The sequence below is a fragment of the Apodemus sylvaticus genome, chromosome 1 (genome assembly GCF_947179515.1).
Source record: "Apodemus sylvaticus chromosome 1, mApoSyl1.1, whole genome shotgun sequence".
NCBI classification, from domain to species: Eukaryota; Metazoa; Chordata; class Mammalia; order Rodentia; family Muridae; genus Apodemus; species Apodemus sylvaticus.
In genome coordinates, this window is record NC_067472.1 from 181,536,734 (window position 1) to 181,553,333 (window position 16,600).

A 16,600-nucleotide genomic window follows, 5' to 3' on the forward strand; every position below is an offset into this window, starting at 1 on the left:
TAACATCCAACTTCTCTACAAACCATTTGCCTCCCTGAACACAGGATTTACCTCCATTCCACTTCTTGTTGCCCCTTTTCTCCTTGTGCTGTACATTTTGTAATTTTCTTACCTTGGATTGCTTATTTTCATTATAAATTTTCATAAGAATAAGCACTAATAACCACACAATAGAGTAGATTCTAGGCTCTTTTGAGATTTCTTGTGGCTACAGAATTATTACAAAAGTCTTCACTTTCGCCTCAAGCTGACTTTTTGGACAAAGGTAGAAAGCAGTCACTTTCCTCTACAAAATATCCCAAGAACTACCTCTAGGCCACATATTAATATTCTTCTCTTAAACCTCTCAAAACAAGCACCAACCCTTAAAATCACCCTCAGCATATATCTCTTCTAATTTTCTACTAGGATCACCCATTAAGCTCCACTTAAAGTGTTCAATTACTTCCCAAATCCAAAACTCCAAAATCCATCATCCTTCCAATAAAAGCATGATCAGTTCTGTCACAACAGTATCTCAGTCCTTGAAATGAACATGTATGTTAGTTAAGTTTTATGGCCATGAAGAGATACCATGATCAAGGCAACCTACGGAGAAGGAGGTGAGAGTTCTGTTTTGATTTGTAGGCAGCAGAGGACACTGGGTATAACACAGGAATAGCTTGAGTATATGAGATGTCAAACCCTGCCTCTACATTGACACATTTTCTTCAATAAGACCACACCACCTCCAACAAAGTTAAACCTTCTAATACTGCCACTCACTATAGGTCATGCATTCAAACACATGTGTCTTTGGGAGCCATTCCTATTCAAACCACTACAAACTCCCACTGCACCTTTTAAAGCACAAGTCAGTCTACATGCACTAGTATACCACAGAAGCAGCAGAGGAAGTGAAGGACAGTGGTGTGACTGCAGCCTGTCAAGTGCTGTCATCTTCAGCCAAACTCAGAATAGAAATGACAAGTAAGCAACTGTCAAGAATGGGAGTGACTTTAATTTGTTCAATGCCTACTTTTAATGATGGTTCTTAAGCACTTCAACCTCCATTCTACCCACCTCAACCAGAGGAAGTAGTAAAGGAACAATACAGGGAAGTAGAGATGTGTAAAAGTTATTCTTTGCAGCAAATCCCATCTGTGTCTTCAGGAAAATAGCAGTTCAGTTGCCAGGTCAGGAGGAGCAGCACGGTCCACCCACAAATACTCCATGGATATACCAGAAGTCCAGTTCAGAAGTGTTGGCTTACCAGAGAAGGTGGCCCAACCTAGAACAAATAGCCAGGCCTTGGCTTAATCGGAATGAGTCATCAGGATAGATCAGGAGAAAAAGGAAAACCAGATTCAGAGCTTTTCCTCCCTCATTAAAGTGAAAATCAACAAAGACTTGAGCTCGAGAAATATATAGCTATGCAAGCAAGCAAAACTCCACCCATAATCAATTGGGTCATATTCATGTTCCCTCCAAACTACACGTGTCCTCCATGGGTCTTGTCTTGCCAGGTATCTTGTCTCCATGTCTGAGTCTGGCTTGGCTGACATCACTCTGTCAATCATCCTGAGTCTTAGAGCTCAGCAAGATTTTTTGGTGCCACTCTCTCTGTGGAGTCCCAATAAATGGAGCTCAAGTATACAATGTAAAAAATGTGGTATATCTACACAATGGAGTACTATTCAGCCATTAGAAACAATGAATTCATGAAATTCTTAGGCAAATGGATGGAGCTAGAGAACATCATACTAAGTGAGGTAACCCAGACTCAAAAGGTGAATCATGGTATGCACTCACTAATAAGTGGTTATTAACCTAGAAAACTGGAATAGCCAAAACATAATCCACACACATAATGAGGTACAAGAAGAAAGGAGGAGTGGCCCTCGGTTCTGGAAGACGCAGTGAAACAGTATTCGGCAAAACCAGAACGGGGAAGTGGGAAGGGGTGGGTGGGAGGACAGGGGAAGAGAAGGGGGCTTACGGGACATTAGGGGAGTGGGGGGCTAGAAAGGGGGAAATCATTTGAAATGTAAATAAATTATTTCGAATAAAAAATAAATTAATTAATTAAAAAAAATTTTTAAAAAAAGGTGGAGATGGTCTGTTTACTCAGGATTAGTTGGTTTGCCTGTGAGAGATTTGTCCCTGGGCAGGACATTTGGCCTTCCTAAGGACAAAGAAGCCTGCCTTAGAAAGTCTTAGGTGTTGTCATGTCACATCAGGAAACAGATGAACAGAGCAATGGCTTCATGCTTGTGAGTCTTATACACTGACCTATGTGTCCTGTTGGTATGACGTTCAGTCCCTTAGCCTGCTCACTAGCACTTGATCTGTTCAATGAGTCTTCAATATTTTTGTCACTCTTATACAGAATAAGAGTTGTGGTATTGTGCTGTGTGTCCATTATAACTGATGGAGTTCATCATTTCTCTTTACACTGCTTGCCATTCCTCTCCCTCTTAGCTGTGTGGCTGCCGTTGGGACTTTGAGGGTATGTTGCAGAGTGGGCAAGCACATGGAACAGTGTGCATGGAAATCACAGGACAATCCTCAGTCATCGTTTAAGACAGCTCTCTGGCTGTTTGACATTGTGGACTGCCAGGCCAGCTGGCCTACAAATGTCTGGGAATTCACCTGTCTCCTCCAATCTCTCAACAGAAGCAAGGGTTCTGGGAGTCAAATTCAGGTCCCCAATAACACAGAGGAGTACTCTATGCACTGAATCTTTTTTCCTTTAATTGGACAGCGCCTCCTATCCCTTTCCCCATTGAAGTGCTATGTTTCTAATTAAGTTTTAGCTTTCCTTTAAAGCTTTCTTTATTTATTTCATGAATATAACTACACTGTTGATGTCTTCAGACACACCAGAAGAGGGCAGCACAGATAGTTGGAGGTACCACGTGTTTGCTGGGATTTGAACTCAGAACCTCTGGAAAAGCAGCCATCTCTCACCTGCTGGGCTACCTCTCGATCCCCTAGTTTTGTTTTTGATGAGATTCTCTCTATGTAGACCTGGCTGTCCTGGAACTCACTAGTCAACCAGGCTGTGGCAAATGGTGACTCTCACTAGCAAACCAAGAGAATCTGAGCACACCCATATGATCCCTGAGTTACTCCCCTGTTATAAGGGGACACAAGTAGCCCCCAGTCCTGTGAAAAAGCCCAGAGGCAACATATAAGGTATCTGTGCACCTCCTTTCTGTCTTACTCCTAGTGAAGCCTGAGTCTGCTTACATGGCTTTTGCCCTCATAAAAACCCAGTCTACACAGTCTCACAAAACTGCTGTCTACTGAACATGGGTGAGGACACCTACAGTGCCAGCACTTGGGAGGAAGAGACACATTGATCTCTTTGAATCCAGAGCCATCGTAAACTGCATAGCATCATAAAAAAAGAAGGCTGTGATGGCTCTCCAAGGATCACCTGGCTAATCAGGGGCTGTCACTCTGCTCTGAGTAACCACACAAATCATTGCTCTCGCTGTCTCCCAAATCCTCTGAAGACCTCACAGGATTTCTCTTCAGCAAACAGACACAGGGCACATAACAGAGCTACAGGCATTTATTCGAATCAGCTGAAGAAACTGAAGGATGAGGACACAGGTGTCAGGAATCCAACTTGAGGAAAGGAAGAGGCTAGGTCAGCAAGATGGAGCTCAGAGCAGACATGGTGCAAAGATGGGATGCCAAAAACCCATGAACTTCTAATGATCAGATATCATGGCAAATATTTCCTTAATTTTTTCTATGGCTTCTTTGGAATAGTATTTCATGCATTCTTCACTGAAGAGCATGGCTTCCTGGAAAACAAAGAGACAGACAGGAACCGAGGTGGCTAGAAGCAAGGTGCAGGACCTCATCAGAGCTCCCCAACCACCCAGAATAAGGTCACTCCTCATGAGCATGGAACAAAATCCCCTGCAATGATTCAGGTCTCCTGCAACAGACTCTGCCTCAAGGGAACTGGAGCCCACCTATAGCCTTCATGAAGAAGCCTGAAAGTCATCATAGCCAGGCAGGAAAGAAGGGGAGAAGGTTCCAGAAGGCAGGATGTATCTTAGGTCTTGAGAGGGACAAGATAGTTGAGTATGAGTTTGGTGATATCTCCTATACCTGAGGAAATCTATCCAGGCACATTGGCTGTATGGACATGTTAAAAATACAATCCCCCATGTGAGCTTGTTGGAAAAAATTCATATTGGTTTGACACTGTGGTTTTGCAGGACCTGAGACACAACTAAAATTCCTTGGAGAAACATGATGAAATCTACACTGTCCAAAATATACATCTCTGCAGTCAAGTTATGCTTGAAAGAAGAGACATTAGGATACTGCTGTTGTGAGTAGCTTCAGGCACTTGCTGGGGATTGGGTGGAAATGCAGATGTTTAGTGAGGTTATGACTATAGCTCAGATGATGCCAGCAGAATGGGGATTAATCTGAGTCAGGGGAATAGACTCAAGTGGAGGTTCCAAAAAAGATACTGGCAAGTACACAGAAGTTTCAGGCATTTTAGAATAGAGCTGGCAACACAATTCCTGAGCCGAGGTGAGAGCAGGGATTTCCCTTTTCCCACTATGGGAGAAAACATCACGTTTGCTCAGGATGTGCAAGTGAATTGCAAGATCATATATGGAACAGGCTGGATGTGTACCTGGCATGCTGATTTGACATGTGCTACGTGGGTAAGGGTTTGAGTATTCATTTGTTAGTTGACTGACACACATTAATCATTTCACTGAACATTTGAACATAGCCTTCCAGCATTTGCTGTATGGCCGAGTAGAGGTATGGAGGACTTTACCAAAATTTTGGGTTCCAGTAATATGTTTTTTATTCCTTCTTCTTTGTAGCAGTCCTGGATTTTTTCAAAGGCCACCTTTTCCTCCTCAGTACCATCAAATGCTGCAAGTTCGTGATGCAACCATAACCTGCTTCCAGAGATAAGACCCGCATAGGCAGCAAAGAAAGGAACACATGCTTCAGCTGCAAACACAAAGAGAAAAATCATGTTATAAGTCCATGGACTGGTAGACGTAGATCCTCGATGTTCCTTGCTGCACCTGCAAATGCCTTATATGACCTATCTCAGAGTCTGCCCTCCCAATGGCTGCAGCCTCCCAGATACAACATGGTTTCAATGAGATACACACTTCTAGCAGAAAAAGATACAAGAGTGGGAAAACCTTGATAGCTGACCTTGATGAAAGTTGCACACTTGCTTTTGCTTCAACTGTGCATCTACAGTCCCTTCATTATGAGTGTCAGCACCAGCGCACCTCCATCTCCCTGTCCCACCCAACATAATTGTTTCAACCTGGATCAGAAACATCAACAGTCCTCTAGAGTTCTTGCCAGTGGCCTCCCAAGGATCACTAGGTCTGTATCAGGCCCCACTTAGAGATGAATATGGGACTGAGATGGGTGAGCGAGGGTCCCATTCTCACTTGTCTGGAAGCCCAGCTCTCCAAGCACCAGCAAGGCCAGCAGAAGAAGTGCCCCCTTCATGGTGGAGAGTGTGAAATGCACTGCTCAGAGCAGATTCTCTTCCTTATAAACCATTATACTCCAGCAAACCCCACCTCCAACCCTACATTCCAGGAGTTCCAAATACTTTTGGGGCAAGAATGTAGCACCTGTGATCTGCTTCCAACTTGCAGAGAGGCGGAGGCATGGCAGCCCCTCCCATTCTAAAGAACTAACAGCCTGGGACAGCCTGATGTCATCAGTTTCTGGAGAGAAGTGTTTGTACCTTTGCAAAATGGTTTAGCTGACCTTTGTAAGCAGTTTGAGTGCTGAGCCAAATGCCCTGTGGTCCTGTTCCACTCGTCACCTATGCTTCCTGGTCACATCCACACTTCTTTCTCCAATTGTCTATGCTGCTTAGGTGTTTGGATTGGAAGCCAGTGAAAACGGAGGCACCATCTTACTCTTGGTGACTCTCAGCCAGGGTAATTCCCAGCTTTTTGGCCATGTGGGTATCCTCGGGGTCTGATGATGGTTTTGTATCACCAATCTGCTTCATTCCATACTAGGTCATTCCTGTTGTCCTGTTTGGCTTGTCACCTCTCATCTCTGTCAGGATCCATGTCTTCAAGGGCGTTGAATAGTAAGGTCCATGTTGTGAGAGTGATGAGTGGGAGAGTGAGGGTTTCAACCCTGTACATGAGCTCTCTGTTGTCCACAACCCCAAAAGTTTACTGCCTGGCTGTAAACTCCACTGCTCCACAGGCAACAGGCAGTGCTGTGTGTAGACTGTCTCAAGTTCAGAACAACCTACTTACCCTAATGGAGAAATTTTCAGCACAAATGAGATGTCAGATGTGTGTTGTAGTCTATGCTTCTAGAGAGAGGAAGCTCTTCAATTCAAGCTCACCCTGCTTGCAGTGTGTGATGGTTCATCTTGATGATCATCCGATTGGATTGAGAGTTGCCATGGAAACAAAGCTCTGTGTAGGAGTTTTAAGGCTTGGTCAATTGATGAGGGTAAACTGACTTTTGTGTGGCAATGTGAACCATGGTGATAGAAGGGGTGGAAAGAGGAAAACAAGCTGGGCCCAGCCATTTGTGTTTCTCTGCTTCCTGATTGTAGATGTGGTCAACCACCTCAAGTTCCTGCACTGTGCCTATCTCAACGTGATCGACTGTGTCTCTCCAAAATGTGTTTCTGCCCTGGCATTCGGTCACTAGTTCACGACAGTAGTGGTGGAGTATTGTTTTTAGCATAAGCAAAGCCCTTGGGTTATTCCACAGCACCACACACAGAAACAGGGGCAACCAAAAGATGGCTCAGTGTGCAAGGTTCTATTGCAAGAACAAAGTCCTAGATTCAGATCCCAAAGATCTGTGTGATTAGTGGTATGTCTATCTAATGTCATATGAGCTCTGGGTTCAAAAAGTGACCTGGTTTCAAATAATAAGGACGAAGCCTGTTGAGAGTGCTCAGTGATTAAAGGTGAAGACCTGAGTTCAAATCCCACAATGCACCTGGTAGAAGAAGGGATTTGACTCCACAGGTACACACACAAACACACAGGCATGCACACACACACACACACACACAAACACACACACACACACATCTTAGAACCTTTGCCTATAGACAAGCAAACACATACAAACATGCAAACATGTGAACAGATACCTACCTACAAATGTCTGTAGAAATTGGCATGAGGAAGCATGTACAAGCTCCTAATGGAGGAATGTAAAACAATTTGTACCACAAAGTAAATAACATGATATTGGATTGTACTAGAGTTGTGAAATCACCTATAAACCCATTCTGGTGTATATGGTTTCATGGCAGATAAATGAACAAGGATGAAATTCTGTGTTCTGAGATCTCACAGAAGAATACCAGAGGAACTGCAGATGTTCCTCTTGGAGTTAACCTCCCTTCAGTCCTTCAGTGGGAGCTACAAGATCTGAGGAAAACAGCAGGGTGGGCTTGGGGGACAGGCCAGTGTGTGAAGTAAATGCTGGGTAGACACACTTGACACCATGAGTTTCAGCCCTCAGAACCTGTGAGGACAGCCAGGCCCAAAGTGTACCTTGCTAACTCCAGCACCAGAGAGTCCACCCAGGGCTCACTGACCAGTCCATCTAGTCAAATTAGCAAGTTTCAGGCTTCGTAGCAGGCCCTGTATCAAAAATTATAAGGTGGCCACAGCTGTAAAAAGGACATAGATACTCTACCCAGCACCCACAGGGCAGCTAACAACCATCTATTACTCTACTTTCAAAAGATCCAGTGCTCTCCTGTGACCTCCACAGTCACTGCAAACATGACTGCATAAACACTCATGCAGGCATAATTCCATAAACATAAAGTAAAACAAAATAAAATGTCAGATAAGCATGTACCTATGAGTATATATGTACATATACACACATATAATATATGCACACACATATAATGTTTATATACACACAACTATATGGTGGAGAGCAACTGAAGGCACTCAATGTCTGTCCCTGGCCACCTTGTGCATACACACATATGTGTCATGAGTCTTAGTTAAGATTACGATTGCTGTGATAAGACACTATGACCAAAAGCAGAGTAGTATAGGGTCAAAAAGCAGAAGATACATGCTTAGCCACACTATGCATTTGTCCCTATTCCCAACACTGTGCAGAAGATAAAGGCCCCCAGCGGGCACATTCTAAAGGCCTTCACAGCCCTCAGGAATTGCAAGGTGATAAAAACAAAGACCAGTGGACTCAGAAAGACCTCACCCTTAAACCTCAGTACTTGGCACCTAATTACAGGAATAGTGTCAGGATGGAAATCCTCTTAGGTTCAGCAAACCAGTAAAAGTCAAAGGCTTTGGCCTCTAAATCTTCAGTAAACTTCATTCTGTCACCAGGTCATGTAGAAAAAGTGACAGTCACGTACCTTTTACATCAGACTACTTAATTCTGACTTATCAAAACACTTACAATCTTTACTTTTAAAATTAAATACCAGCCAAATTACACAAAGACAAACACTTATATAATATAGGCATGGGGTGGGGGGAGGAGTTTGAGCCTGAGCTTGAATTATGAGGGAAGATGGTGTTGTACATTTTTTTATTGATACAAGCTCTGACTGTGCCCACCCACTTTCTTTGTTTTTGCTTTCTATATTCTTTGTTTACATTACAAACGCTTTCCCCATCCCACTTCCCCCCTCCCTAAGTCCCAAAAGCCCCCTTTCCTCTTCATATTTGCCAATCACCTCTCCATTTCTCTGTCCTTGCACTCCCCTACAATGCTGGATCAAGCCTTTCCAGGACCAGGAACCTCTCCTTCCTTCTTGGGAATCATTTGATATGTTAATTGTGTTGTGAGTATTCAGTGTTCTGGGCTAATTAATATCCACTTATCAGTGACTGCATTCCATGTGTATATTTTTTGATTGGGTTACCTCACTTAGGATGATATTTTCCAGTTCCAACAATTTGCCTAGAAATTTAATGAAGTCATTGTTTTTAATTGCTGAGTAGTATACCATTGTGTAAATATACCACATTTTCTCTATCTGAAAGAGGAAAACACCAATACAAAAAGGGAAACTACACCCTGGAAAAAGCAAGTTGGTGTTGCACATTTTAAGAAAGGTCTTGTTTATAGGCCTGAGAGAAGTGAGATAGCCCTTCGACCAGTCTAACTAGCATTTGCAAAGACCTCCTATGTGTGTTATCCCTGGAAGAGAGGATGGCCTTGCTCTCTTGAGTCTTCATACATCTAAAGAACACCAAAAGGCATCCAATAGAAGAGGAGCTAGAGAAGATGAAGTGGAGTTTAGAGCCTTCACTATGCTGGAGGTGGGGAGGCTTCTTATACATGAGGAATCCATCTTGTACACTGCAGCATTGTAATCTGTGTGACAAAAGATACAAGACTAGGTAATGTATATGGGGAAGAGGTTAATTTGCTTCTTGGTCTGGAATCTTGAAAGTCAAGTATAGGACAACCTCAGTTAACTATGGCCTTGTGCTGTTTGATCACCAGGCACACAACAGAAGGGCAGCAGGGGATTGTGGAGCTTCTCAAGCACCCTCCATACACTGCTCAGCCCTGCCACACTAGAGACCAAGGCTCAACATGAGTGGTTGGTGTGTGCTCTAGACATGCTAGAAACCATACCTGGCCCTCCCTCAGATATGCTGGGTTTTGATGCAGTCTGAGGATTTAGGTGACAAAATTCCCTGGCCAGTGAAGAAAAGCGTCATAGGAAATGAAGGCAGAGTATATGAAGGCCCTGATTCTCACTTGGACAACAATTATGGAGAAATGGTGTCTTACCTAGTATAGAGACTCTGCAAATGACAAACACACTAGGTAAATGGTAAATTCCAGATTCAGGTGTACACAGAGAGTCAGATGACCTGAAAAGTCCAAAGAAATGAGTTGAAGACATGGTGCTTCCCACCTGGGATACCCATTTGTGGGAAACTGAGGCAGTTGAGCCCGAGTTGCCATTCTGAGATCCTCTTAAGCACAAATATAGAAATAGTTCTCAGGTAGGAGGATTGTCTCTAGGGCTGGCTTCTGCCTCTTCTTTGTCCTCCATGTTTGACAACAGTGAACAGAAACTGGCTATAAATGAAATATATATTTTACCTAGCCCCTATAAAAGACATAAAGACATAGTATAATATTTGAAGTGCTGTAATCTAGATTGGGCAGGTTCTGTACTATTTTAACTTCAATCCATAGGCCCCATGTTTCTTGCTGTTTCAGGGTTATTACCCCATTATTTCTCCTCCATCAGCCTGTCCCCTGCTCCACTGCTCCTGGTCATATGCTCTTGAGCCATCAGGGCTCATGGCAGCCTTCCTCTCTCTCCATCCTTTCTCCTCTTCTCTTGCCTTCTGACATCTACCTGTGACCCCAGACCAATAAACAACCAATGTCCAGAATACCTCTCTTTTCCCCATCATTGTCAGAAAGACACATTTTTTAAACCAGTCACAGACTAAGATAAGCATACTTTACAAAGCAACATTTCGTGTACGTGAGAATTTCTTTACCAGATTACCCAGGAATTACAGGATGAGGGTATCCAGATAATGGGGTCCAATACTTAGCATTAGAATGCACAGCAGCAGACCAACTCCAACAAACAGCTGGGCAGAGTAGATGATCACTTATTAGTATCAGTATTAGTATTACTTATGTTGAGAACTACTCACACTAGCTTGGAACCCTGAGGTTTACCAATACTGTAGATACTGCACAGCATGGACAGGAAGCCTAGCCTCCCTGGCAATCCAAAGTGAGAAAGCTCTAGACCCTAGAGGAGTCTCCAAACACTGTACAGCTCCCTAGACCTCTTCTAACAAAGAGAACCTAAAGATTCTGCCCTCTGGGTCCCCTTTGTCCTTTCTGAGAGTCTTCCTCTGCCCTCCCCTTATTCCATACCCTAATATCTCCTGCACTTACCCTGTGAAATGTTTCAGCTACTACAGAGCAGCAAGGTGTTTGGCCCATTTCTCAGCTCAACCTGCTGACTGGTCAACCTTCACACCTCTGCCTCAGGCTTTGCTCTGCTGTCTTCAGCCTCCTCCATCACTGTCTGTTCAGTCCACACTTTCTAATGACAGACAAAAGAGCACTCAAGAGAAGCCTTTCATGAGGAAGGAAATAGCAATACGGGGGTAGGGGGCATGGGGACCGTTTGTGTATATCTCCTGACTGAGTGAATGAACCTATGCAGTATGTTTCCATAGGTGGGAAGAGCAGGGAGCATACCACAGTCTTGTGTCTCAACACTGTTAACAAAAGTGCCTCTTCTGTGTCCCTGCATTAGGACCTACTCCCCTCTTCTCCAGGTAGAGATGATTAAAGGGTCCTCAGGGATTCTGTGGTATCAATGCTTGGCTGGACACACTGGTAAAGATGGAGAGCCTTTAGGACCTAGGGGAACCAGCTGACATTGGACTCTAGTTTTTCAAGGGTAGCTGTCAAACATTCAAAATGGTCATTGTGCTGTCCTTTTGACCAATAGTCATATTAGCTAGAATAGCAATGCACAGTCCAGCAGTGGACAATTAGGGGACCAGGTCACTCCAAACTGAAATATCCTTCCTTAGATATGAGAAAATGAACACTAGGCACTTGCAATTCAAACTTAATGAGCACACTAATGATGCTTATTAACAGGGTCTTTCTGTGTAATTGTGGCTGGCCTGGAACTCCTTCTGGAACTCCCAGGATTACCTATAACTCATAGAGATTGGCCTGCCTGTGCCTCTGCCTCCTAAGAGCTTGGATCAAAGGTGTGAGTCACCATAGCTGGCCATTGCTAAAAGATTTTTGACAGTGCTTATCACCATCCCTAAGGAAACCTAAATCCACCACACATATAAATATACACACAAACACACATACACATAAACACACACACATTTCTCAGTAGAGTTATAAGCTCAAATATATCAAAATCCAAATCCAAAAATCAAACAAACAAAAAAACGAAAAAAAAAAAAACAGAAAACCTCAACCAGGGGTTTAGGAGGTCAAGTTTAGGCAGATGTGGCAGTTTTTGCCTTTACTTCTGACATTCACATGGGACAGAGGCACAAAGACCTCTGTGAATTCAAGGCTAACCTGGTCTACATATTTATAGGACAGCCTGGGCTGTAAAGGGAGATCCTATCTCAAAAAAAAAACGAACATCAACAAAAATAGATCAAGTTGAGATGCCTACAACTGCAGAAGCTTGGGTTGAAAAGACTGGTTCAAGGGAAGCCATGAAGCACATGGAAGATAGTGGCAGGGCAGAGACAGGGCAGGGGTCACAGGGCTAGTGGTCTGAAGTCTGCCTTGTCTAGACACACACTGTGAGTATGGCCCTTAATGAAACATTTAGGTCCCCGGTGTGACAGGGGGACACAGGCCTCACTTGTAGTGGTCTGATTGAGAGGCCATTTGACCCTCTCCATAGTCATACTTTCCTTTGGCCATCACATGACTTGTGACCTTAAGAAGATCACTAAGAACAGGACCAGGGTGAGCCAGGTTTTTTTTTTACCAGGATCTTATTGTCTTGCCAAACTAAACACCTTCCAATGACACAAACACACAGCCCCAGGAAGTTCCAAAATGTGTCCTGGGAGGGGCCTGGAGGGGCTCAGACACGGGTCCCTCCCTGCCCACTGACAAGACCAGGGCAGGGATAAAGAGCACCAAGATGGGAGAGAGCACCTACCACCATTACCATGAAGCTCGCTGGTGCTCTGGTGTTCCTCGGGGCTGTCCTGCTCCTGACTTCAGGGGGAGGTGGGTATTACTGTGTAGGGGCCAGGGATGCAGGCGCTCCACGCTCTCACCGCCTCTATCCACTGGGCTGTGCTGATGCCTGTCTTTCATGAGAGGGTCACCCTGTTTTTGTGTTCCAGATTGTGGCATTTGCCCAGTTATAAAAGAAGATGTTCATCTATTTCTTTTCGGGACCCCAGAAGAGTATACTAAATACGTGAAAACTTACAAAGATGACCCTACCTTTGTGGAAAATACTGCGAAACTCAAGAAATGTATTGATAGCAACTTGACAGAGGAAGACAAGTCACATGCAGCAGACTTCATCGTGAGTCTCTCTGTCTGGGTAGGGGTGGATCTTGTGCTCCTCCCCACCACTGAAGTTTCTCTGTGAATACACAAATGTGGCACACCTGATTGAGGATGGCAGGAAGATGGGGCAGGAAGGGACTCTCAGGCTGCTTGAAGGAGGCTGGCTGCTCAGCTCAGACAAGCCACACTAGATCCCTGCTCAATGTAGCCTCTATCAGACTTCCTAACAGAGTCTCCCATGTCTAGCTGCACTAGCTTGGGGCCTGCCACCCTTCCCCAGCCTGCATCTTTTATCCTACCTTTCAAGTCTACCATCCCAGCCCCCAAACAATCCTCTATTTTCTTGTTCTCTGCACCTACAAATTCTCTGTGTGCATGCCAGGCCTGAGGCTTTCAAGGATAGAACTAAAGTGAACCCACTTGCCCCTAGAACTGGTGGAAGAAGTCATTGCCTCAGCTGCAGAAGTCTGAGAGTCATCATCACCATGTGACAGGAGTCAGTTCCCTGTGGGACCCCAGCTTCCCACAGGCTCACATGGAGCCCTGTCAGCTCCTCCCCAATCTGTCCCACAGGTGCCTATGGTGTTTCACAAGGTGGCTCCTCCCCAACTGGCTGGATTGAAGCCTCTTTACAGAGCTAGTCTCAACAAGTCGGGGACCAGGCACCCTGGTCCTGATCGGACATGAGAGAAATTATAGACTGGCTCCAGGTTCTTCCAGGAGGTGTCCCCATCCATGAGGATTCCTTTACTTCTGCAACCTCACTTGGCTTTCTCTTTGCAGGAAAAAATAGATGTTAGCCCAATATGTTGATGGATCCATCCCTGCTCTCATGGAGGCCACTTACCTGCTCACCTGAATATATGCAGCAAGCCCTACCCCTTCTCCCCCAGATGTCTAAAAACGGGAATCCAAAAATAAAATCCTTGCAATTCACAGGGTGAGCCTAGATTTTTGGATCCTAGTTTTGGTCTGATTTGGTTGATGGATATTGCAGGAACAACCAGGGATACTTTGGAGTGCCACCACTCAACTGTGGTGCTGACAAAATGCCTTAGCATTAGAGAATGCTAAGAGACCATAGTCACTGCACCAAAGTGTCTGTCCCTCTAATAAGACAGGGTCCACAGGGCACATACATGATCTCCTAGATTGAACGCCCAAGGAACATGGAACTGAGTAGGACCAGGGACACCAAGGGTCTGTTGAAGACTGCACAGTCTCTAAACAGCAGACTCTGTCCCTGCTCCCCAATGTTTGGGACATGAGGCAGTTGTGCAGTGTGTGCATGTGTTTGGGCATCAGCGGTTCTCTTGGTTTCTGTGTCCCATCTAGACAACAAAAATAAAACTCCCTATCTCCAACGCTGTAATGAGGTTTCTCACCCATCACAATGAACAGAAGTTCAGCATTGAATTTGGTGTGGGACGTGGCAAGAACCAGAACTCATTTTATCCTAATATCAACTACCCAGTTCTGAACCCAGTTACTTCCCCACAGGATAGGACATGGAGTGGGACCCAAGGTGCTACAGTTTTAGGACCTGTCCTGTGTCTCTGCTCTGAGGATATGGCAGGAAGTCCTTTCCCACACCAGTCAGCCAACAGTTGCCTTGTGGCCAGTCCTAAGGCCATGTGCCATACTGCTCCATCAATGGCCCACGTCCTCACATGGGTCCCAGGCTTCACACCACCAGACATACCCAGAAGAATAGATATACATTCCTTGTGACTCAGAGGCTTATGGAAGGCCCAGCAGATGCAGTCTCTCTCATTACAGGGCATGAGCTGCAAAAAAAAGTAAAGATTATTATTCTTTTTCCTAAGGCTGTGATAAAATAACAACCTAAGTATGTATAAAGAAAAAGTAATCATATTGAAGGCCCCAGGTCCACAGTCCTGCAACCTCACTTTTAACCTCTGTTGAAGAGCAGAGAGACATAAAATAGCTTGGGTCATGTGGCCATGTCAGTGTGTGGGTTGTCTTCAGCACTTGGCCAGTCTATAGCATTTGTCTCATCCCATGGCAACTCCACAGAGACATAATCACCTCTCCAGTTCTCTCCTGCTTCTCCACCACATCATATCTTGAGACTCAATAAAGGGCACTATGTTTCCAGCACAGGAACTCTTAGGGGACTCAAGGAAACAGATTCAAACCCAACATCACATTCGAAGTTCATCTTGCATAGACAGAGGCCTGATGTCTTGACCCAGGTTTGCAACTCACCAGTGTCTAGCCAGAGCTTACTCTGAAAGAGGCCTCCTGCCTTCTGAGAGCTGAAGATGGTCTAGGAACTGGGAACATTCTGTGACATAACTCTCCTCACTACACATGTGGGCCATAGGTGGTTATTCTACCATGCTTCTTTCTACAGAGTAAAGAAAAAACACAGAACTTCTCCATCTGGGCCACAGTCCTACTTGCTTAGCTGGGATTTCCTAAAATACTAATGGCTGTTTTGACTATACTGTCATGAAGTGTATTCATCTACAGATAAGTATACTGTTGGGTGAGGTAGCACTTGTCTCCCAGAGACAGATAAGAGGAAAGATTCTTCTCTCCACTCGTTGAAAGAACTTAGGCCTGGTGAAATATTGTCCTAATACACTTGATTGGCCAGTTTTCATTTCCATCATAGAAAGAGGTTTATCCTCAATTGCTGTTCTTTGACTGTTGGGATTGCAGTGATGTTCTTATTTTCTATTTTTATATTTATATTTAGATATTTGCTTTATTTAAATTACAAATGTTAACCCATTTCCACGTTACCCCACCAAACCCCCCCATATTCCATCCCCTCTCCTCCCTGCTCAACTCCACCCCAATTTCCTGACTTGCATTCCCCTATTCTGGGAAATCAAGCCTTCACAATACTAATGGCCTCTACTCTTATTGATGACTGAAATGGTCATCTTCTGCTCCATATGTAGCTGGAGCTGTGAGTCCCTCCATGTGTACTCTTTCGTTGGTGGTTTAGTCCCTGGGAGCTCTGGGGTTACTGGTTGGTACATATTATTGTCCTCCTGAGGAGCTGCAAACCTCTTCAGTTCCTTGAGTCCTCTCTCTAGCTGCTCAATTGGGGACCCAATTCTCATTCTATTGGTTGGCTGTGAGACGTGTGTTTTGACCCACTTTCCAATGAGGGTCAGAGTATCCATACTTTGGTCTCCCTTCATCTTGACCTACCTGTAGCCTGTGAGTTGTATGTTGAGTATTCTGAGCTTTGGGTCTAATATACACTTATCAGCGACTGCATACCATGTGTGTTCTTTTGTGATTATTGGGTTACCTCACTCAGGATATTTTCTAGCTATATCCATTAAACTAAGAATTTCATGAATTCATTGTTTTTACTAGCTGAGTAGTACTCCGTTGTGTAAATGTACCACATTTTCTATATCTATTCCTCTGTTGAGGGACATCTGGGTTCTTTCCATATTCTGGCTATTATAAATAAGGCTGTTATGAACATAGGGGAGAATGTGTCCTTATTACATGTTGGAGCATCTTCTAGGCATATGCCCAGAAGTGGTAT

At 44.3% G+C, this 16,600-nt stretch overlaps 2 protein-coding genes across 2 annotated transcripts; one reads left to right on the forward strand and one right to left on the reverse strand.

Annotated features, from left to right (window-relative positions):
- Window positions 1-3,701: 3,701 nt before the first annotated feature.
- LOC127696241 (secretoglobin family 2B member 24-like) lies at window positions 3,702-5,505 on the reverse strand. Its single transcript, XM_052198836.1, has 3 exons — window positions 5,445-5,505; window positions 4,802-4,983; window positions 3,702-3,797 (listed from the first exon to the last, which is right to left on the reverse strand). Exons 1-3 carry the CDS (start codon window positions 5,503-5,505, stop codon window positions 3,702-3,704), a joined length of 339 nt encoding a protein of 112 aa, XP_052054796.1.
- A 7,205-nt stretch (window positions 5,506-12,710) lies between these two features.
- LOC127682767 (major allergen I polypeptide chain 1-like) lies at window positions 12,711-13,875 on the forward strand. Its single transcript, XM_052179392.1, has 3 exons — window positions 12,711-12,771; window positions 12,891-13,078; window positions 13,846-13,875. Exons 1-3 carry the CDS (start codon window positions 12,711-12,713, stop codon window positions 13,873-13,875), a joined length of 279 nt encoding a protein of 92 aa, XP_052035352.1.
- Window positions 13,876-16,600: the final 2,725 nt, after the last annotated feature.

Excerpts from the sequence above, each read along its gene's own strand:
- LOC127682767 (XM_052179392.1), top strand. The coding sequence starts at position 12,711 with ATGAAGCTCGCTGGTGCTCTGGTGTTCCTCGGGGCTGTCCTGCTCCTG. Across the intron at positions 12,772-12,890 it reads GCTCCTGACTTCAGGGGGAG|ATTGTGGCATTTGCCCAGTT; the intron begins GTGGGTATTACT and ends TTTGTGTTCCAG. Across the intron at positions 13,079-13,845 it reads CACATGCAGCAGACTTCATC|GAAAAAATAGATGTTAGCCC; the intron begins GTGAGTCTCTCT and ends TTCTCTTTGCAG.
- LOC127696241 (XM_052198836.1), bottom strand. The coding sequence starts at position 5,505 with ATGAAGGGGGCACTTCTTCTGCTGGCCTTGCTGGTGCTTGGAGAGCTG. Across the intron at positions 4,984-5,444 it reads AGAGCTGGGCTTCCAGACAA|CTGAAGCATGTGTTCCTTTC; the intron begins GTGAGAATGGGA and ends TTGTGTTTGCAG. Across the intron at positions 3,798-4,801 it reads TACTGGAACCCAAAATTTTG|GAAGCCATGCTCTTCAGTGA; the intron begins GTAAAGTCCTCC and ends TTTGTTTTCCAG.